Below are 23136 nucleotides of genomic sequence, written 5' to 3'. Positions count from 1 at the left end.
CATGTGGAAGAAGGTGCTCTGGTCAGATGAGATCAAAATGTAACTTTTCTGTCTAAAAGCAAAACGCTATGTGTGGCAGAAAACTAACATTGCACATCAACCTGAACACACCATACCCACCGTGAAACATGGTGGTGGCAGCGTCATGTTGTGGGGATGCTTTTCTTCAGCAGAGACAGGGAAGCTGGTCAGAGTTGATGGGAAGATGGATGGAGCCAAAAACAGGGCAATCTTAGAAGAAAACCTGTTAGAATCTGCAAAAGACTTGAGACTGGGGCAGAGGTTCACCTTCCAGCAGGGCAACGACCCTAAACATACAGCCAGAGCTACAATTGAATGGTTTAGATCAAAGAATATCCATGTGTTAGAATGGCCCAGTTAAAGTCCAGACCTAAATCCAATTGAGAATTTGTGGCAAGACTTGAAAATTGCTGTTCACAGATGCTCTCCATCCAAACTGACAGAAAGAATGGGCAAAAATTTCACATCTAAAGATAGATGTGCAAAGCTGGTAGAGACATACCCAAAAAGACTTGCAGCTGTAATTGCAGTGAACGGTGGTTCTACAAAGTATTGACTCAGGGGGGCTGAATACAAATTCACACCACACTTTTCAGATATTTATTTGTAAAAAATTTTGAAAACCATTTATCATTGTTCTTCCATTTCACAATTACAGTATTACACAAAAGTAAGTACACCCCTCACATTTTTGTAAATATTTTATTATATCTTTTCATGTGACAACACTGAATAAACAATACTTTGCTACAATGTAAAGTAGTGAGTGTACAGCTTGTATAACAGTCTAAATTTGCTGTCCCCTTAAAATAACCTAATGTCTAAACCACTGGCAACAAAAGTGAGTACACCCCTAAGTGAAAATTTCCAAATTGGGCCCAAAGTGTCAATATTTTGTGTGGCCACCATTATTTTCCAGCACTGCCTTAACCCTTTTGGGCATGGAGTTCACCAGAGCTTCACAGGTTGCCACTGGAGTCCTCTTCCACTCTTCCATAACAACATCACGGAGCTGATGGATGTTAGAGACTTTGAGGATGCCCCACAGATGCTCAAATAGAGTTTAGGTCTGGAGACATGCTTGACCAGTCCATCACCTTTACCCTCAGCTTCTTTAGCAAGGCAGCGGTCGTCTTGGAGGTGTGTTTGGGGTCGTTATCATGTTGGAATACTGCCCTGCGGCCCAGTCTCCAAAGGAAGAGGATCATGCTCTGCTTCAGTATGTCACATTACATGTTGGCATTCATGGTTTCCTCAATGAACTGTAGCTCCCCAGTGCTGGCAGCACTCATGCAGTCCCAGACCATGACACTTCCACCACCATGCTTGACTGAGACACACTTGCCTTTCTACTCCTCAACTGGTTGCCGTCACACAAGCTTGACACCATCTGAACCAAGTAAGTTTATCTTAGTCTCATCAGACCACAGTACATGGTTCCAGTAATACATGTCCTTAGTCTGCTTGTCTTCAGCAAACTGTTTGCAGGCTTTCTTGTGCATCATCTTTAGAAGAGGCTTCCTTCTTGGATGACAGGCATGCAGACCAATTTGATGTAGTGTGCGGCGTATGGTCTGAGCACTGACAGGCTGACCCCCCACTCTTTAACCTCTGCAGCAATGCTGGCAACACTCATACTCTGAATATGACACTGAGCACATGCACTCAACTTCTTTGGTCGACCATGGTGAAGCCTGTTCTTAGTGGAACCTATCCTGTTAAACCACTCACTGTATGGTCTTGGCCACCATGCTGCAGCTCAGTTTCAGGGTCTTGGCAATCTTCTTATTGCCTAGGCCATCTTTATATAGAGCAACAGATCTTTTTTTCAGATCCTCAGAGAGTTCTTTGCCATGAGGTGCCATGTTGAACTTCCAGTGACCAGTATGAGAGAGTGAGAGCGCGATAACACCAAATTTAACACACCTGCTCCCTATTCACACCTGAGAACTTGTAACACTAACGAGTCACATGACACCGGGGGGGGGAATGCCTAATTGGGCCCATTTTGGACATTTTCACATAGGGGTGTTTTCACTCTTGTTGCCAGTGGTTTAGACATTAATGGCTGTGTGTTGAGCTATTTTGAGGGGACAGTAAATTTACACTGTTATACAAGCTGTACACTCACTACTTTACATTGTAGCAAAGTGTCATTTCTTCAGTGTTGTCACATGAAAAGATATAATAAAATATTTACAAAAATGTGAGGGGTGTATTCACTTTTGTGAGATACTGTATGTGCCATTTTGTGTTGGTCTATCACAAAAAAAGCCAATAAAATACATTTACGTTTTTTGGTTGTAACATGACAAAATGTGGAAAATGTCAAGGGGTGTGAATACTTTTTCAAGGCACTGTATATATCATTAACTCTCCTTCTTGTGAGATTGCTATTCTGTATATCTTTTTAAACTGCAAACGGTGGTGTAACCTCCCAAGTAAGCAGCTAAATACTAAATATAGTATTTAGAAACATTAAAAAAACTGTTCAATCTCTGTATTTGCGGACGATACTAAGCTAAGCAGGGCAATAACTTCTCTGCAGGATGTGAAAACATTGCAAGTAGATCTGAGCAAATTAATGGGGTGGGCAACTACCTGGCAAATGAGGTTTAATGTGGAAAAATGTAACATAATGCATTTGGGTGGCAAAAATATGAATGCAATCTATACAGTGGGGGGAGAACCTCTGGGGGAATCTAGGATGCGAAAGGACCTGGGGGTCCTAGTAGATGATAGGCTCAGCAATGGCATGCAATGCCAAGCTGCTGCTAACAAAGCAAACAGAATATTGGCATGCATTAAAAAAGGGGATTAACTCAAGAGATAAAACGATAATATTCTCGCTCTGCGAGACTCTGGTGTGCACTCTGCTGTGCAGTTCTGGGCACCAGTCCTCAGGAAGGATGTGCCGGAAATGGAGAGAGTACAAAGAAGGGCAACAGAGCTAATAAGGGGACTTGAGGACATTAGTTAAGAAGAATGGTTACGGGCACTGAACTTATTCTCTCTGGAGAAGAGACGCTTGAGAGGGGATATGATTTCAATATACAAATACCATACTGGTGATCCCACAATAGGGATAAAACGTTTCCGTGGAAGGGCGTTTATTAAGACACGTGGCCACTCATTAAAATTAGAAGAAAAGAGGTTTAACCTTAAACTGCGTAGAGGGTTTCTTTACTGTAAGAGCACCAAGGATGTGGAATTCCCTCCCACAGGTGGTGGTCTCAGCGGGGAGCATCAATAGTTTAAAAAACTATTAGATAAGCACCTGAATGACCACAACATACAGGGTTATACAATGCAATACTGACATATAATCACACACATGGGTTGGACTTGATGGACTTGTGTCTTTTTTCAACCTCACCTACTATGTAACTATGTAATAATCCACATATATTAGTTTGGATAAAACCCATTGTCTCATGCATTTAACTATGCTAATGACAGGGTACACTGCAACTCAGATTATCCATTTAACTAATTACATTAAAATTAATTGTAATTTGTCTTTTTCCTGAACAAACATGAAATATGGCTAGTGCAAGTGCAATGCAGCAGAGCAAACAAGCTGCTTACCTGATTGCCATTGATTGTATAACTGTGTTTGGCGGCATACACCTTTCCCACAGATACAGCCACAGCATAGGCCACTATTCCAATGGAAAATGCTGAGCTGAACAATTCAGAAAACATGCTTACATCTGGAGTCATGGGGGGGATAAAACTAAGAAAAAATAAAGACATTGAGAATGAATGTTACCTCTACAAATGGTGTGGTCCAAAAATTGCTTTGTATTGTACAATATATAATAATTTGATTTATCCAAATTAATAAAAAGAAAAACAATTATTGTTCTCTACCTCATCATGGATATATTAACACTAATAACTACTTTTTATATCTCACCAATGGAGAACATTTACAAAGGACTTTGTAAACAGCATTTTTGGCTTCTCTTCTGGTTTTTCTGACTATATGTTCATTTTGCTGTTCACTACATTGATATGAAGTAGAAAAGCAACTGCTCTCTATTTTTTGTAAATCCAATTATATAATTTAGTCATTTTCTCAATTCACATGTTATAAATCAAATCCCTGTTATGCTCATTCTTCTAAAACTATTGTAGTGACATACAGTATATTACAAGTTATTTTAAGCATATGGATTAAACAAATTTTTTTTGTACTCTGTAAAGGTCTGTGTAATATGCGTATATACACACATACAGTATATATACTAATAATATTATAAATTAAAGAGAATGAGTAACCACATGTGAACGTTTGATAAATGTCACAATCACTACTATATAAATCTGTCCCATATACTTCCTAGACAGGTCACTACAGGAATGGAATATTTCCAATTACCAGGGCCAGATATACAGTTGTTCACTGCTGCAGGTGAACGGTGCTTTTTTTTTTTTTTTTTTTTTTTTTTTGCATTTTAAATTTTATAATGAAAAAAAGTGAAGTTTTGGGGCCCAATGGGTTTGAGGTGCAAAAAGAAAAGAGTGCCTTACTCTTGCGTTAAATGCTCAGTGTGATTCCCACATAGTGACATATTTGTTATATTTGGATAATTCAGGCATTTTGTTTGTGATTGTCAGGGCTGGGCTCCTAGCAGCTCTCTTCGCTGTGCTCAGGCTGCTCAGCTGTCGAATAATTGTCAGCACTAATTGATTCCTCAGTAGCTCACCTGATCATCATTATCTGCTCGCCAGTCCCACCTACAGCCAGCCCATATCTGGAGTTTCTCTGCTGTGTTCCTGTGGAAGACTTTGCCTGGATGATGTCCCTTCTGGTTCCTGATCCTGTTCTTCTGCCCCTGACTACGCTGATCTCTGGATTCCTGATTACTGGCCTGTCTGACTACTTGCCTTGGCTTCCAATCCCTGGCTATGTTTTGACTATGTTTACTGATCTGTACCATTTTTACCATTACATTAAATGGTGTGATTTTTACTGCATTTCTGTCTCAGTCTGATTCATGATTCCTGACAGTGATTTAGTTTAAATACAATGCTTATGGCTTTGTGAGCTAATGTGCATAATGTAGCTGGGCAATGTTTTGGAAAGTAACAGTTTATCCTCTACACTAAAGCACCTCCTCATCCCTCCCCTACCTGAACACTTAACCATTCCTTAAAATGAGTGCTTATAAGACAAGTTTGGACAAACCTTTTATGACCATACCTCTGTTTAGGGTCAAATGATCTCCTGTGACCTAGAATCAATTGACAGTGGGTCAGCTGACTGGGCAGAGCCCTCCCAGTCTGGGTAGGAATCTTGACAATAGTTGTGACAGCTGGCTCTACCTGTCTGAGCCAGCCTCCTCCCCAGCCTGATGCTCCAGTTAGTGGTGGAGGAGCGGTGCAGTGACTGATAGTCACTGTTCTCCCCTCCATATATATTACAACATTCCTACTTGGTAGGAATGGACTTTTTTGTGGAACATAAAGATATGTAGTTTACAAGTGGATAACTTTGGATTTATACATTTTGTGAACCCCGAAAGAGACACCAGTTTTATTTGTGATGTTTTAATTGATACAAATAAAAGATTGTTTTCATAGAATGTAGTACTTATGTTGTATCTATATGTTCCACAAAAAAGTCCATGGCTACCAAGTAGAAATGTTGTGATATATACTGGTACATAGGGACGTGGATAAATAGCACACACAATCTAGGTTTCAAATACCTATATGGATACAAAGCTACGCATCAGCATTGTGAAACGCGTTGACGTCACTTTCGCCCGGACGCCACGCTACGGCAACATCCCCCATGGCTCTTGCGAACCCGCTGGGAGATCGATGGGTTACGATCGCCTGTCTAAGGCGGATGGGATATAGTAAGGGAGTCTATCTCCCATGGATCGATTCCAGTCTCTGTAAGGGCTGCAGTGGAAGCAGGATTCTTTTGGCCATGCAGCAGTGTGCTTCCATCTGATACCTCAATGGAAGGACCCTACATACACTAGGAGACGTAGGCAAAGAAGAGCTGCACGGCCTGGGAGGATGAACTACGCTGACTAACCCTAAAAATCGTTATTGGGACTGGTAATGTATGGCTCATGCAATACATCAGTATTAGCTTTGCACTGCTACTTTTTGAATGCTCACATTTCTAAGTCAATGCCTATTGTGGACTTATCATACTTGCAAAATTCCTCAATCCGGCAATATTCAAGTATTTATTGAAACCTGGATTTTTGATGGATTTCCCCACGTACAGCAATGACTAGATTATACGATCCCTTCTCTTCCATCCCTTACCCACACTTTCCCAAGGCTTGAGCCCCCAGGGGGTCGGGTCGGTGTCAGTCTGCTTTACTTATAGCTGTTGCTAATACTCGGTATACCAAGTGAGCACAACTGACACGGATTTACGTCCGGACATTTTGCTTAATTTGTTTTATGTCGTCCTTGTCCCACATGTTTGTGCATGTTTTTGGCTAGTCCAGTGTGGCCAGCCATTACATGATTTGGGCTAGTCTAGCACCTGTCACTTCCACTTACCTCCATGTGTTATATTCCATCAATAAATAGTTGTTTTTGATACTATCATACCAGTGTTTACTGTCATTCAATAAGCCCAAACTTTGTTTGTCCCCTTCTGTTTGGGATGTATTGTGTCTACAGTTATTTCAGGGGCTGAATGACAGACACCATTATATACCTGATTTAAAAACATGTTAATTTAAGCCTCTTTCTACCATATGTTTAAACTATATGGATATATGTTCTCCACTCCAAACAGACATTCAGTGATAATTTTAACACTCAGCTCTTGGTTATAGAGCCAGCATGGGGTAGCTGCAGTGTGACACTGATGCTGTAGCGTAGAAGTGAATATGTACGATATGTTTGTTTGTTTTTTTAGAATTACTATCTCCTTTAACACTTAAAAGAGGGGTATAGCCAAAGCTTTTTTGGCCATACTTCTTTTGTGGGTTACAGCAGTGCACATACTTCTGCTCTCCTGTGATCCAGAGATAGCTGATAGCAGCTGAAGTGGCAAAGCCGCTCCAGGCTCTGGAAGGATGCTGACAATATTGTTGGGATCCACCCGGCTGCCTGAATGACAGCTGGCTCCACCTCCTAGGTCACAGCTGAAAGCCAGAGCCAGCTGCTCCTGCCTGGAGAGTGAGCGCTGGAGGAGAAGAGTGGACAGCAGTGGCAGATAGTCACCGCTCTCTGCTCTGAGCAGACCAAGAACTAAGCGATTACCGGTGATGTGAGCCGTCGTGGGACAGATGCAGCATCACATCAATGCCGCCACATAGAGCATGCATATTTATTTGTTTTTAGCCCATACTTCTCTAACCTCCAAAGTGATCCCTTAATACTACAGTATTCAATTGAAAAAAATCTCATATTATAAAACATATAAACAATGACTGCACTTACCCACTAGGAATTGTTTTTACAATGCCTGCATTGTATTTCTGTGCCAGGTTAGCTCCATATGAAATTCCAGTAGCCACTATGGTCTGTTTTTGAAAACAAAATTGAAGGAATAAGTATGTACAGTCATTTTTTTTCAACCTCAACTTTTATTAAATGCTAAAATACATACCACCAAGACTTCTATAGGGATAGGTACGCGAAGTATGTGTTTGTAGCGATCATTTATTTCTTTAACCACCACACACACAACTAAAGTCAGGAGCCCGGCAATCAGATCAGCAATATTCGTTTTCGAAATATTTACAAATATATCCCTAATTGTCTGTAGAAAAACAAATGAACAAAGATTACTTAACTTGAACTGGTTTCATCCAATATTTCTAGTGAATAACAGTGCATGTTACATTATGAGTTGATATTATGGGGGCTGACGTTGCCTCTGAGCATTTTGCCTAAGGTCTACAAAATATTTAGTAGTAAACGCAAAGGGGAGATTTACTAAAACTAGTGCACACAGAATCTGGTGCAGCTGTACATATTAACCAATCAGCTTCTAACTTCAGATCATTCAATTAAGCTTATAAATAAACAATAAAACCTAGAAGCTGATTGGTCACTATGCACAGTTGCACCAGATTCTGTGTGCACAAGTTTTAGTAAATCTCTCCCAAAGTTTAAGAAAGTTCTTGCCAAAGATTGTCTTACTCATTTTGCCAGATAATTTTGTCCTTTATTTTTCTGGGCTCTGCAAGGTAGAAGCAAGATTTCACAACTGGTTCTTTTTTCAGTTTTTTTTTACAGCTGGTTCCATTGGGTGCAGGGACGCACTGAATGCCTTTGCTGCCATTGTGCTTTTGCTAGGCGTCACAAGCGTCCCAATGCCTTTAAGGAGGCGTGGGCTCCCTCCAGGCACACCTGCCCTTAACCTATCCTTTGTTATATGTGCTCCTACTATGGAGACTCTGGAAATTTTAGAGTTAGGACTGCAGTATATACAGAGGTCCCTTGTAGTAGTCACTGCGGCTTACGCAAATATTTGCAAATGTGTTTTTAACATAAACTGGGACATAGACAAGAGTCATTTTGGTTATTTTTCAGGTTGGCTGGTAAGTGAGCTGGGAAATCTTTTGTTTTTTGCGATGTGAGTTGCCCTTCCATGTGTACCTTGTTGCAAAGGCTAGTTTATAGGTTGGGGTGGTTGCCATTTTTTTTTTTTTGAACAACCAGTTCTGTCTATGCTGGAGTGCTTACCCTCTCCATTACAAGACCAACATTTTCCATCACAAGAAACATCACAAGGTGAACATACAGGGATGATATGTCATCCCATCCCCTGATGATCACAACACGTGGTTCCCATAGCTATGACAGCAGCATTTCTGGACTATATCATTTATAACATTTAGCTGCCCTGGCTACAGCCAAAATCAAGATCTTTAAGGAGATAAAGACAGCATTCCCCTCATGCATAGAATTATATTTACATCCAATCTGCCATAGTTTGCCTATTGTGGTTTTATAAAGTAACCGATTGCACATAAGCTTCACACTGGGCATAATGTATATAAATGACACCAAGTAAAACGTTAGGAACAGTGGAACTGTTATCTGTAGGAACTATTAATATGTCTTGCTTGATTGTTGTAGCTGAAAGATGAAAACTGACTGGTTGCTGTGGACATCATCTCCGCTTTTGCTCCCCTTTTTAATGAATTAGCCCCATGCATTCTTCACTTACTTTGATTTAAAGGCATAGCTCACTAAAAAACTATAGGTTAGGGTGGTTGCCAGTGGAGGAATTACCAGGGTCGCAACAGTCGCAGTTGCGACGGGGCCCGGCATTCCGCCACTGTGGGGGGCCCCAGCGGGGTTGCTCTTCACAGCGCTCTGAGGCTGAGCGTGTCTCTCATCTAACAGCAGCGAGACACCGGCATTGTTTGTATTATTTCCCTCTCCGTGTGTCCTCTCTCTCGCATGGCATGACAGGACACACAGCTGATCTCCCCCCACCCTTCTCTGTGTGCTCCGCGGGCATTCAAGTGTGAAGCTAAGGAGCTCACATTTCCCGCGGAGCACACAGAGAGGGGGGGAGATCAGCTGTGTGTCCTGTCATGCCATGCGAGAGAGAGGACACACGGAGAGGGAAATAATACAAACAATGCCGGTGTCTCTCTGCTGTTAGATGAGAGACACACAGGCGTACAGCGGAGCGGACCGAAGCCACCTCCCCCTCCTCTCTGGTTACGGAGGGGGAGGAGGAGGAGTCCGAGGGAGAATGCTGTTCTGAGGTCTGTAAAGTTTGTATTCAAATAGAAATGTGCTGGGGGGAACACTATGGGGTGGGGGTCTGCACTGAGGAGGGGTCTGTATTGATGAGGTGGGGGTCTGCACTGAGGGGTCTGTATTGATGAGGTGGGGGTCTGCACTGAGGAGGGGTCTGTATTGATGAGGTGGGGGTCTGCACTGAGGGGGGTCTGCATTGATGAGGCGGGGGTCTGCACTGAGGGGGGGTCTGCATTGATGAGGTGGGGTTCTGCACTGAGGGGGGTCTGCATTGATGAGGTGGGGGTCTACACTGAGGGCGGTCTGCATTGATGAGGTGGGGGTCTGCACTGAGGGGGGTCTGCATTGATGAGGTGGGGGTCTGCACTGAGGGGGGTCTGCATTGATGAGGTGGGGGTCTGCACTGAGGGGGGGTCTGCATTGATGAGGTGGGGGTCTGCATTGAGGGGGGTCTGCATTGATGAGGTGGGGGGTCTGCACTGAGGGGGGGTCTGCATTGATGAGGTGGGGGTCTGCACTGAGGGGGGTCTGCATTGATGGGGTGGGGGTCTGCACTGATGGTGGGTGTTCTGATGGAGGGGGGTGGTCTGCATTGTGGGGGGCCTGCACTGATGGAGGGGGGTCTGTAATGAGGGGGGGTGTGTGCTGATGGAGGGGGGTGGTCTGCATTGTGGGGGGCCTGCACTGATGGAGGGGGGTCTGTACTGAGGGGGGGTGTGAACTGATGGAGGGGGGTCTGCAATGAGGGAGGGGAGGTCTGCGCTGATTGAGGGGGGGTCTGTACTGAGGGGGGGATGTGAACTGATGGTGGGGGGGTCTGCACTGATGGAGGGGAGGTCTGCACTGATGGAGGGGGGTCTGCAATGATGGAGGGGAGGTCTGCACTGATGGAGGGGGGTCTGCAATGATGGTGGGGAGGTCTGCACTGATGGAGGGGGGGTCTATAGTGATAGAGGGGGTCTATACAGATAGATGGGGGTCTGCACTAAGGGGGTCTACACTGATAGATGGGAGTCTATGCTGATAGAGGGGGGCTATACTGATAGATGGGGGTCTGCAATGAGGGGGGCTATACTGATGGATGGGGTCTGTACTTAGTGAGGAGGATCTATACTGCGAGATGGGGGTCTGTACTTAGTGGGGGGTCTATACTGAGAGGGGGGTCTGCAGTTAGTGGAGGGGGGTCTGTACTGAGGGGGGGCTATAGTTGGTGGAGGGGGGTGACACCAATTTTTTCCTCACCGGGTGACACCAACCCTAGTGATGCCACTGGAGAGACACGCTCTCCGCTCAGAGCCATGCTGTCCTGAGAAGACAGAGGACTCTGATAGAGACTCTGATGGGCACTGATAAGATTTACTGATGAGCACTGAAGGGGAGGCACTGATAGGGGACACCGATGGGAGGCACTGATAGGGGACACCGATGGGAGGCACTGATAGGGAACAATGATGGGAGGCACTGAAGGGAGGCACTGATAGGGGGCACCGATGGGAGGCACTGGTGAGCAATGATGGGGGGCACTGAGAAGGCACTAGCGGGCACTGATAGGGGGCACCGATGGGAGGCACTGATAGGATTTACTGATGAGCATTGATAGGGGGCACCGATGGGAGGCACCAATGGGATTTACTGATAAGCACTGAAGGGAGGCACTGATAGGGGGCACTAAGAAGGCACTGATAGGGGCACTTATAGGAGGCACTGAAAGGCTGCACTAATAGGAGGCATTGATGGGCATTGATGAGCACTGATAGGCAGAACTCATAGGCTGCACGGATGGGCACTGAGGAACACTGATAGGCAGAACTAAGGCAGTATTGATGGGCGCTGATGGGCAGTATTGAAGAGTACCGATAGGTGGCATGGATGGACGCTGCAATAATGAGCACTGATAGGTGGTGCTGATAGGCGGATTTGATTGGGCACTAATAGGCAGCATTAATGAGCACTGATAGGTAACACTTGTAGGCAGCATTGATGGGCACTGATAGGTGGCATTGATGGGCACTGATACATGGCACTGATAATTGGGGCACTGATTATCAGTGTAAACAATTTACTGACATTCTTGACAGTTAATGGCAGTCCTTTCCTCACACAGACATAGCACGGGAGGAAAGGGCTGCGGATAACCGGCAAGTCTGTTTACATGTGATCAGCTGACATCACATGGTAAAGGGCCACTGTGATTACGCTGGATGCACGTCCCAGGGGGCAAGCGGGAAGCACGGTTTTCAGAGGATGTCCATGGATGCCTTCCCAAAATTGGAAGCCTGGAGCTCGGATGGAAGGGGGGGGGCCATCATTGTTTCTTGCACCGGGGCCCTGAAGGTTCTAGTTACGCCTCTGGTGGTTGCTATTTGTTTGTACTGTTCACCAAAAAACTATGCAGGTGAGGGGCGTCTGTGAATAACAAAACTATGCAGCTTTGACCAAGGTTGAATAATGCCCTTCCTAAAGGTGTAAGCCATTTATGTACCTCCTGAAAGTCCGAATGAAACACTCCCAGAGATCACATCATCCCATCCTGTCTTGTTGCTAGGATGTTACTAAGAGACTCCCCGCTGTTACTGTTCACCTCCACCATTATAGAGTGAGCTCTTTCTCTGATTCGAACCTCTCACGTTAGCTGTCTGTCCCCTGATGCAGTAGCTATGAGCTTAATGTTTGAGAGTTCACTGCTGTGGTGGTGGAGGTGAACAGCAACAACTAGCAGTCTCTTAGCGCAGGATGGGATGATGCGATCTTCGGGAGTTTTCCAGCCAGGCTTCATGAGATATGTAAATTACCTACATATATAGGAAAGGCATTATTCAACTTTGGTCACAGCTGCCTTGTTCTTAACTACAGGCACTCCTTATGTGGCTAGGCAGTTTTTGGTACAGGTGAACTATGCATTTAATGCGTAGCCTTCATGACGGTTTTCCCGAGTGTGGCTCGGGGCTAAATTTCAGCACCATTAGCGGTAACCCCGAGCCATACTCGGGATTGCATTGCAGGATCCTGGTGCGGTATACTTACCTTGTCCCCAGGATCCTGCGATGTCCCCCCGCGGTGTCTGCGGGCTCTGTCCTCCGCTCGAAGCCTCTCTGTGCCAGGCCCCGTTCCCTGCGAGCGTCGCAGCGCAGGGGGGCGGAGCCTGGCGGCAAATTCAAAAAATGTAAAAGTCATAACACATACAGTACTGTAATCTTACAGATTACAGTACTGTATCAAATGATTTCACATCCCTTTTGTACCCAGTGCTTTGTCCTATGCCCTACATACAGTTTTATATTATATATACTGTTCTTTCTGCCTGGAAACTGAAGATTGTCCATAGCAACCAAAAAGTGTCCCTTTATGTCAAAAGTGGCTTTAGACCAGCTAGAAAACAGTGATAGTAAATTAGAACACTTGCAGAATTGAGCGATAGTGAATAGTGGGGAAATTTATTTTATTATTATTATATTATTTTTTTTAAATTTTTTATTATATTATAATTTATGATTTTGTGTTTCAAACTTCATAATACCTGGGATATCTACTAGACTCTTGGTGGACAGATTTAAGTGTGTTATTGTTAAGAATTACAGGCCTACAATATATAACGCCAAATTTCCATGCAAAATAATTGTACCGCTTTCAGCACCTAAAATCCGAAATAATCATATCGTATCTGTGGGTCCTGAATGTCCTGGCTAGAGCACTGGATCACTGGAGCTGGGGTAACAATTTGTTTCTCACTCAGAAGTAGGGAGACTTAAGGTAATGCTCCCTGTGAAATGTATGCAAACAATCTTATAGTCATTTCTGCAGGGCAGGCAGGTGTTCAAACTAATTGAAATAATGATGTTACTCTTTGCTGGGATAGATGGACCTGTCGCATGGGTGGATTTTGTCTCTCTAAGCTCTTTCTCTCTTATTCCCTTCCCTTCCTCCTATTCTTCTCTCTTCATTTTCCCCTTTGATGGATTAATGTCTTATTATGACTTAAAGACAAATCATGTAAAACCCTGTTCTTTTTCTGCCTGTTGTATACTGAAACAAAATGGAGCTGGTCCACTTCAGCTGCTCCCGCAGAGTTATCATATGCATTTTCTTGTTCCTGTTTTTGATTCTCTCTGGTACCTCCTTTTCAAGGGTAAATTTCAGAATTTGGGTTTGCTGCACCTATCATACATGTTGTTAAAGCATACCTTTTTTTTTTCTGCTTTGTGTCTCGCCTGTGTTGCGAGCTCCATTTGCTGTTACCATCCGTTACCATCGAGGACTTATGGCTGTATTGTTACCTATTTGTATGTTAACCTTCAATAAAAACATTGAAACTGAAATAATGATACTACTGTGCATGTTTAACCTAGTAACTATTTAGCTTTTTTTTTCTAATCTGTTTGAGAAGTAAAGAAGCTGGTCGTTTGCCATTGAGAAAACAGACCTAACTAGCCATAGATCATGTAACTGCCCAGCAGCTCATAAATTTCCCATGGCTCCATAATGATTTATTCAGGCAGATATAAATTCTGTATAAATATTTGTATATATAGTTTACTGATCTACAGGGGAAACTCTATCATATTGCTTAGTGTATAATTGGTATATTGCATTTCTATGAAAATATATAGAAACTTTCATAAACTTACATATATTATAGAGAGTACTCCATTGTAGTTCTTGGTTGGTACATTGAGCAGTTGCTTGACTTGGGTGACAAACACTTGAAAAGCTGCTGCTGTGGTGAAACCACCCACCAGAGGGTCAGCCAGGTACCTGACAATGAAGCCAATCTGAAAGATTCCAAAGACAAGCTGGAAAGACACAAATAGATCAACTATTTAGAGTGGAAGATTGCTGAATGGCACAGACACACAGAATAAAACAAATGTTCCCTTGGTTTATACACTCAGGATTGAAATTAAACTGTTGTCTATTACTAAGGGACAGCAAGGAGAAAAGTATTGTAAGCTTTAGACAGTTTATAGCGTGCTATCTTTATGAAATTCTTTAACAAGGCAAAGAAAAATATTCCTTCACTCATAGCAACCAATTATAAATCATCTTTCACTCATCTGGCTCTATACAGCTGAAATCTGATTGGTTGCTAGAGTGCCTTAATAAAATGTCTTTATTGTACAATGAGGTAATGAAATACTGCCATTGTGAAGCTTTTCGCTGAAATGAATACAAGGCTTAGTAAATATGAAATATTATTGTTCCACATCAGTACCTTTTTTGGGGAAATATGAGATAAAAATGCTATGCTATGGGGCACGACTCACATAGTTGAGAGAAACTTTAGTCAGAAAATGAAGTCCTGTTAAATCACTTCAGGCTGGCCTCTTTGGCAGGTATAGCAATAAAACATTAAAATAAGTGCCTATACCAGTGATCGCAAACCTTTTTGAGCCCGAGTGCCCAAACAGCGACACAAAACCAACGTATTTATTTCTAAGTGCCAACACAAAATTAAACCTACCAGTGGCTCTATACAGAGGATGGGACTGATCATCGCTCTGAATGAGCCCTAAGGGACCAAAAACGTACGATTCTACCAGAATAGCTCAGAATGCAGGGTTCAGGAATACGTTGTTCTCAGAATACAGGGTTCAGGAAAGCGTTTTGTTCAGAATACAGGGTTCAGGAATGCGTTTTGCTCAGAATACAGAGTTCGGGAATGTGTTTTGCTCAGAATACAGAGTTCAGAAATGCGTTTTGTTCAGAATAGAGGGTTCAGGAATGCGTTTTGTTTAGAATACAGGGTTCAGGAATGCGTCATGCTTAGAATACAGAGTTCAGGAATGCGTATTGATCAGAATACAGGGCTCAGGAATGCATTTTGCTCAGAATACAGGGTTCAGGAATGCGTTTTGCTCAGAATGCAGGGTTCAGGAATGTGTTTTGCTCAGAATGCAGGGTTCAGGAATGCGTTTTGCTCAGAATGCAGGGTTCAGGAATGGGTTTTGCTCAGAATATAGGGTTTAGGAATGTGTTTTGCTCAGAATAAAGGGTTCAGGAATGCATTTTGCTCATAATACAAGGTTCAGGAATGCATTGTGCTCAGAATACAGTGTTCAGGAATGCGTTTTGCTCAGAATACAGGGTTCAGGAATGCATTGTGCTCAGAATACAGGGTTCAGGAATGCGTTGTGCTCAGAATACATGGTTCAGGAATGCGTTTTGCTCAGAATGCAGGGTTCAGGAATGCATCTTGCTCAGAATGCACTGTGCAACATACACTGACCTACCTGACACATACACTGACCTACCTACCTGACACATACTTCCTGCACTACTCACACCCCCCATCCCCCCAAACACAGTGCAATGTAGATCGGATGATCCATCCTCCTCTTTACCGCTCCATGGCCTCATCGTCCATCACATCAGGGCTCTCCCCAGCACCAGGCAGGCAATATTGCAGGCGTCCCCGCCATCCAGCGGCTCCTTGGTGTTCCAGTCACCGGAAGGGTCAGTTAGCAGCCATTGCATCTCTCCCATGGGCATGATCTGCTCCGATGTTTTACAGGTCGCAGTGCATTTGCCATAGGGAAGGGCTGTACCAAAGTAGTCCTGGGGCAGGGGGAGCTGGAATAGGGTGCCGCAGAGAGGAATGCCCGAATGCCTCACCGGAGGTGTAGGGGTCCGGGGGAGGCAATAAGCTGTAGCACAGACCCTCGGGATGGCGGAGGAATAACTTTTCACCCCCTCACAAGTGACTGCCTAGCTGGGGATTCCCCCCTTATCCTGGCAGCGTGCTGTGTGCCCACAGAGAGGGCTCAGTGTGTCAGCTTTGGCACGCGTGCCATAGGTTTGCCATCACTGGCCCATACTCTTTAAAATCCAGTAATGCACTGTTTCACCCTGTTCTGCACATGCTCATTTGCTCTCTATTCTGAGCACTGTGCCTAAATCAGAGCCACTAGAGGCCGATCAGCTGACAGCTTTAAAATTTACTGTTGCTAAAGTGGAAAAAAAAGCAATAGGAATGACACGAGGGACGCTGAGGGAACATTATGATTATGGAGAGAAAAACAAAAAGCAGAAGGGGTGACAGGGCAAATGTTGCTGCCAGGTAAACACAAAATAGTTAAACATACAATTATAGTGTATTTTCTTTTTTCCCTGATATTCTCACCTTTCGCCCTCATGGGTAGCCTGTGAACTTCATCACTGTAAAGCTTCTGTTAGCCTTCCTCTCTATCTGAGCCAAAACATACAATCAAGGCTGAAAATGTACATATTTTATTTAAAAAAAGGGCCATATAGTTTTTGAGGCCAAGGAGAGTAGGGGAGATACCAATAAGCAAGTGACTGCTCTGGGCTTCAACAAAATGGCGACCTCCAGCAAGAAGAAATAGGAGCAATACTGGAGGCAAGTTACAGCACAAAGTCATTTTGGTAGCATAAATATTAATGTGTAATGTATGTTCTTTTGTTAAAAAACATTAATTGTTATCAAACTGTTAATGGTAAAGTTCCCTTTTCGCCATTGCTAACCATTGCTGACCAAGATATATTACCTGAATGATTCCAATCAGGAAACTCAGAGTCCCCGAAACCATAATTCTGGCTGCATCTCTGGCTGCCGTGTTTATCACAGTTGAGTTCAATCCAGTTGTGTTACTTTGCATGACAAATTGTGTATCAGGAACCATACTAAGAACAACTGTTCCTACCATCAAGCTGGTTACAGGAAATGGTCCTGTTGATACATACAGGCACAGATTAAGTAAAACATAGGAGTTGGTTTACTAAAAGGGTAAAGCATGTTCACTTTGCAAAGTGAGTTTTCACTTAGTGAATGAGGTGAAGCTAAGTGAAAATGCACTTTTCAAAAAACACTCAATTATTTGGAAGGAAAATTTAAAAAACAGGATTTCTGCCTGCACATGATTGGATGATTGAAGTTGGCACAGCTTCACCCTATTCATTAAGCTAAATATACATCCGTTTAGCTTAATGAACAAAGTAAAGCTTTGCTGACTTCAATCATCTTATTAGCTGAAAGCAAAAAAAAAATTAAAAATTTTTTTTTTTCCTCGCACATGATTGGGTGTTTTTTGCAAAGTAGATTTTCACTTAACTTCACCTCATTCATTAAGCTAAGGGAAAATTCACTTTGCAAAGAGAATGTGCACTAATTCCTTAGTTTATCAACACCAAAATATTCCTATTGATTATAGCTGTCTTTAATTACAAACTTCACAACATGTACAAATGAGCATCTTCCCTAAAGAAACCATTTTCCATTGTTAAGTTATAGCAAAATATGCAATACAATATTAAAGTGAATCTGTCCGTAAGAAAAGAGCATTTGCATATGCAGCAGTTTACTATAATAAATATGGGCCTGCCAACCCTGTCACAGAGACAATTACTATAATAGCATTATTGTGAACAGAGATCAATACAACTTACCAACCGAGATATGTTTAGATGTTCCCAAAATAAAGTATGTGAGAATGGGGAAGAAAGAAGAGTAGAGACCATATCCGACAGGAACAGCAGCGAGTAATGCGAAGGCCAAGCCTGGAAATATATATTAATTATCAGCTTGTTGCTAATGGTTGTTTTTTGTTCTTCTCAAATCATTTTGGCTAAGAATGAAATGTTCATATGTACTGACTATTACTCAAAGCCTTGCACTTGTCCTATTTTCTTTCAACAGCCAACCAGAACCTAGATTTGATCCCCACCATAGCACTTTGTGGCTTCCTGTAAGGTCTATGAAAGATAAGGCTGTCAGTAAGGTATTGTTTATTAATCTTCTAACGTCTTCAGTCATTGTTAACACTACGGGGCACAGCACTGCCTAAAGGCACATGCATCATGGAATTACAGAGTCTGTAAGAAAAACTACAGCACAAGGTGATCTATGTATTATCCTTAAGAAACAGCATATCTTATTATTTATTTATTTTTTTCACATAGTGTCATCATACTATGAAGTTCCTTACCTGAACCCTGAAAGGAGCTGTTCCTTCAGGGACCCACAATCTTAGGTCCCTACTACCTTTAATTACACATTAATGTAGGTTTGGTAGAAAGCTATTGAACCTACCAGCATGCTATTGGATTGTTGGAGTACCATGAATAGTGCAAAGAGTATTGTGGTACTCTTTCCTCTAGTAACCAAACGGATTTCACCCTTTCATCAAGAACATTGATATGTGTTAAATGTTTACTGTAAGTAAGTGCATTTGCATAGTTTTCTTTATTAAATGTAGTGGTTAGCACAGTGGCGAATGAACAAAACAGTTTGAAACTAAGAGGACCTATCATAAGCACTGCTCAAAACAGGAAAAATAAATTATAAAATAATTTTAGCGCCAACCTACTTGGAAAAGCTTTTGTAGTTTTGGCAGAAATATTGCAGTAGACTTGTACAATTTTTTTCCTGCAAATATATCAGTTCTTATATAGTTTTTCAATTCATACAATGTCCCTGATTTGTTTTAGCTTTTCAAACAAGTAGATTAAATGTTATTCTCCCAACAATGAATGTGTTTTTTTTCAGACATAATTTATACTTGCCTTGCAATGTGCCAACAAGACCTGTGCTGACTCCAGAAATTATGTCATTTACAATCCATTCTTTCCATCTGTATTTCGGCAGCCAGTCCAGGACTGGGAAAAATGACTTGACAATCAAAAGAGCCCTTCTAGATGTACAGCTGCCAGAAACAAACATAGGTCAATAAATACATGTTCCATATCCATAAACAATACCAAATTATTTCATTGTTTTGTTTCCAGAAAATATGTCAATGTTTAAAAAAAATATTTTTTTTGTAATTTTTTTTTTTCTATTTAGTCAGTAGATCATAGTAGCCAATCAAGACTTTGCATTTCTTTTTTTAGCTCAAATAAAAAAAAACAAAAAAAAAAAACAGATGTTTAGTTGCTTACAATGTCTTAGAACAAAGTTGCTAAAAAAAAATAATAATAATATATAATCCAATTAGCTGATGGTAAAGGGTATCCACAATGAAATATAAACTTTAAAGGGCATGGAAAACACATCACTTTATAATATATATAATGCAAACATATAAGAAAATGTTTTAGCTTTCTTTAGATCACCACCAGTATCTCCTTCATAGAAGGTAGATGACTACATAATTCTGTTTAAGATTGGTAGAGCTTGTAGTCAGGGGAAGATACAGTTTTCATGTTGCTAGGTTTTTACACTAGTTTGTAACTCTTATAACAAGTTGTTAATTCTGCCTCTTTTTTTTTAGCTATAAATTATAGTTTAGCATAACATAAAATATTGCTTCCTGGCAAAAACAACACTGTATTCCATGGCACCACATCCAAGTCCAAGTCCAGAAGAACTGGAGCAATAACAACCTGCAATTCTTTTGAAACCGTTCCTGGATGGTCTTCTTAACAATTTCCTTCTTTTCATTTTCTTCTTGGAAAACTGGATCAGAGTAGACGGATCGTGCCACCAGATACCCGGGGGTGTGCGTATCCATCGGTCCTGGATCCATTTGAAAGACCTACAAAGATATTACATGTTAACATATTAAAGCATTAATATTATAATGCAGTTCTTTCTGTTATTTTAAAGATGAAACTAAAAACTACCTTTGTAACTAAGTTGCTACTTTTTTCAGTTTCTCTGTACACATTGCAATAGATTTACAAGAACTAAGTGCATACAGTTATGCAGTAAATTAAAGTACCTGTGACTGCAGCAGCCCCCAGCAATAGGGAGTTATACTACTCCATCCACATTATATAGTCCTTGCAGCCCAAGGGAAGTTCTATTTATGGGAAAACAGAGGCTCCCATCACCAGTTTGAGTGAGAATAAACTTGCCATCCAGCACACACACACACACACACACGCACATTAACCCTACTTCCTTCTAAGTGGGATATAATGCACTAATTGCTATTCATGTAAGTGCTTTTGTAACATTTATTATTTTAAATAACTGCAACATGAATTCAAGTAGCTGATTTTAAGCTGCCAGACATATGGAAATATTGCTTAATCCTGTTTAAAGCAATATCTCACCTGTATCCCAAGCTGACTTATTTTTCCTACTATAATATTTTTATTAATTTGACTAAAAAGCTAAAGCCTATACTTAGTGACAATAATATACACTGTAAAAAACATTATTTTTCTTTAAATTGCAATATATTTTTATTGCTCTATTTATTCCCAGCAAAAGTTTAATTAAAACCCAACTTCTGCTAATTTTGAATTAATTGAAAAAGGCCATTATCTGATTCTTTTTTTTAACAATATCTGAATTATTCATTAATTTTGGGTAGCTTAGGGAAAGGTTATAACTTCTGGAAGTTTTTTATTACTGTCTGTGGCCCCATTGGGAAGATAACCCACTGGAACTTGCTGTGCTAGTAACACCTATTACCATTGCTGAAAGTGAGGAGAAAATTCCCCTACTAGGGTACATATATGCATATACTGTATATGTGGCTTAAGCTCAATACTGACAAAAGACAGGTTGCTAAAAGAGAGGGTATTGGACTGTGAATTAAATTTAAATGTAAATGTATAATAAAAAAATATGTTTTTTAATTAATGATTTTGGTGGACTGGTTGCCTACAGAGCCCCGCTTTCCAGTGGGGAATATTTTGTTCAGACTTTGAATTAAAGAGCATCTCTTTCGTTTAGTAGTGGACAGAGAAGGTAGAGAAGGTTAAACCACCTTCTTAATATTTTTTGCTGTATATGTCTGATTTGGGAGATAGCCCATTGCTCCCTGCCCTAGAGACCCTAACACAAAGATTTCTCCTTATGTGACAACTGTAAAATTTTGGATTTCCCATCCAATGTTATCCTATTGACAGTGAGCACCAGGAAAAAGTGAATTCCCCTATTGGATACACAGTAATAAAAACCTGGCACATGTTCTAACTTTTCCCAACATTATCCAAATTGAAAAAAAAAAAAACATTGAGACTAATGCCGCGTACACACGATCAGAATTTCTGTCAGAAAAAACTTGGATGTTTTTTCCGACGGAATTCCGCTCAAGCTTGCCTTGCATACACACGGTCACGCAAAAGTTCTCTAAACCATCAAGAACGTGGTGACGTACAACAGTACGACGAGCCGAGAAAATGAAGTTCAATGCTTCCGAGCATGCGTCAATTTGTTTCCGAGCATGCGTGATTTTTTGCATACAGATGAACGCATTTTCGGATAGGAACTTTTCCCCACCGAAAAATAGAGAACATGCTCTCAAACTTTTGCTGGAATTCTGCCAGCAAAAGACCTTTGGAGCATGCACACGGTCACATTTTCCACCAAAAAGCTCTCATCGGAGTTTTGCTGGCGGCATTTCCGAACGTATGTATGCGGCATAAGGGTACACTTTAACAAATTCTTGATATTCATTTTATATGATCAGTACCTTTGTCATATAGCAGTTTAGTGAGTGTAGTCAAATAAAAAGAAAAAAGAAAAAGAACTGGGAGCCTGAATGATGATTAATTAATTAGGGGTGCTATCTATGAAGTATGGGCAGTGTGTACTCACAGGGTAAAACAAAAGTAAAACAAAAATACGTACACACCTAAAGGCTACCTCCTATTGTTTATTAATGGTGTAAAACAGCATCAAATGAGGTACAAAATAAAATCAGTGTCCATTTCTGCTCCAAAGTACCTCTCCCCCCTACTAGGTTAGAACGCACCTGCTATGAGGCTGTTCTAACCTAGGATGCCTGGCGATCTTAACATATATAGAGGAACCACTGGATGAACATGGGACAGTGAGTAAAATAACCACATGCAGATTGATCATATCGGCAGTATCACCGAGTTACCCAGATCACATGGGGCCCATTATCCTACCACTAGCCGGATTAAATGCAAAGCACATTTAAATTTCACTATGCCCATACTCTTACAGGGTTCTGCCCTTATGCATGATTGATGCTAATCTACTCCCTTCAATACATGACATCACATAGAAGTGTAGTGATTAGTGGGACTTTTCAATCCATGGTGCGGTTCTGCATAGCATCGACTTAACGGATTGCTGGACATATGAACTTTCTCTGTGCCTTAAATGTCTTTTACCAGGTCTTACAGGCATTCACCTTTACTTGCTTACATGGGACTGGTATCATTTGATTTTTGATCTTGGTCCAAGGAATATTACTAGTAGGGTTATTATTCCATCTACTGACCATCCCCCAGGATTACCCGTCATGATGAGCTGCACTACATTTGACGAAATTGCGGCCTTAAGGTGTAGTGCTATCCCATGCAGGATCCTGGGTTGTCTCTGGAGTCCCTGCATTCCTGGACTTTTTACTTGGCAGATGCAGTCACCAGGGGTTCCATCTTGGGGGGCAGTGGTTTGCAGCCGTGCTGTCTCAGCTCCTCAGGGAGGTCTCTGTCAGTTGGTCCACAGGATTAGAGGCCCCAGGG

At 41.8% G+C, this 23136-nt stretch overlaps 1 protein-coding gene across 1 annotated transcript in view; it reads right to left on the bottom strand.

Moving 5' to 3' along the window:
- Positions 1 to 20493, bottom strand: part of LOC141131881 (pendrin-like) — a 52542-nt gene extending 32049 nt beyond the window's left edge. Inside the window, exons 1-9 of the mRNA XM_073619671.1 lie at positions 20406 to 20493; positions 20068 to 20219; positions 19249 to 19388; positions 18133 to 18243; positions 17235 to 17416; positions 14358 to 14522; positions 7619 to 7771; positions 7450 to 7532; positions 3610 to 3757 (exon numbers count right to left, since the gene is read on the bottom strand). Coding sequence (XP_073475772.1) covers positions 3610 to 3757; positions 7450 to 7532; positions 7619 to 7771; positions 14358 to 14522; positions 17235 to 17416; positions 18133 to 18243; positions 19249 to 19388; positions 20068 to 20210 — 1125 coding nt within the window. The 5' untranslated portion in view covers positions 20211 to 20219; positions 20406 to 20493. The remainder of the gene's footprint in view (positions 1 to 3609; positions 3758 to 7449; positions 7533 to 7618; positions 7772 to 14357; positions 14523 to 17234; positions 17417 to 18132; positions 18244 to 19248; positions 19389 to 20067; positions 20220 to 20405) is intronic.
- Positions 20494 to 23136: the final 2643 nt, after the last annotated feature.

This window comes from Aquarana catesbeiana, linkage group LG03 (assembly GCF_042186555.1).
Source record: "Aquarana catesbeiana isolate 2022-GZ linkage group LG03, ASM4218655v1, whole genome shotgun sequence".
NCBI classification, from domain to species: Eukaryota; Metazoa; Chordata; class Amphibia; order Anura; family Ranidae; genus Aquarana; species Aquarana catesbeiana.
Note: the sequence above shows the minus strand (reverse complement) of the source record. Positions and strands in the feature narration are given on the sequence as shown.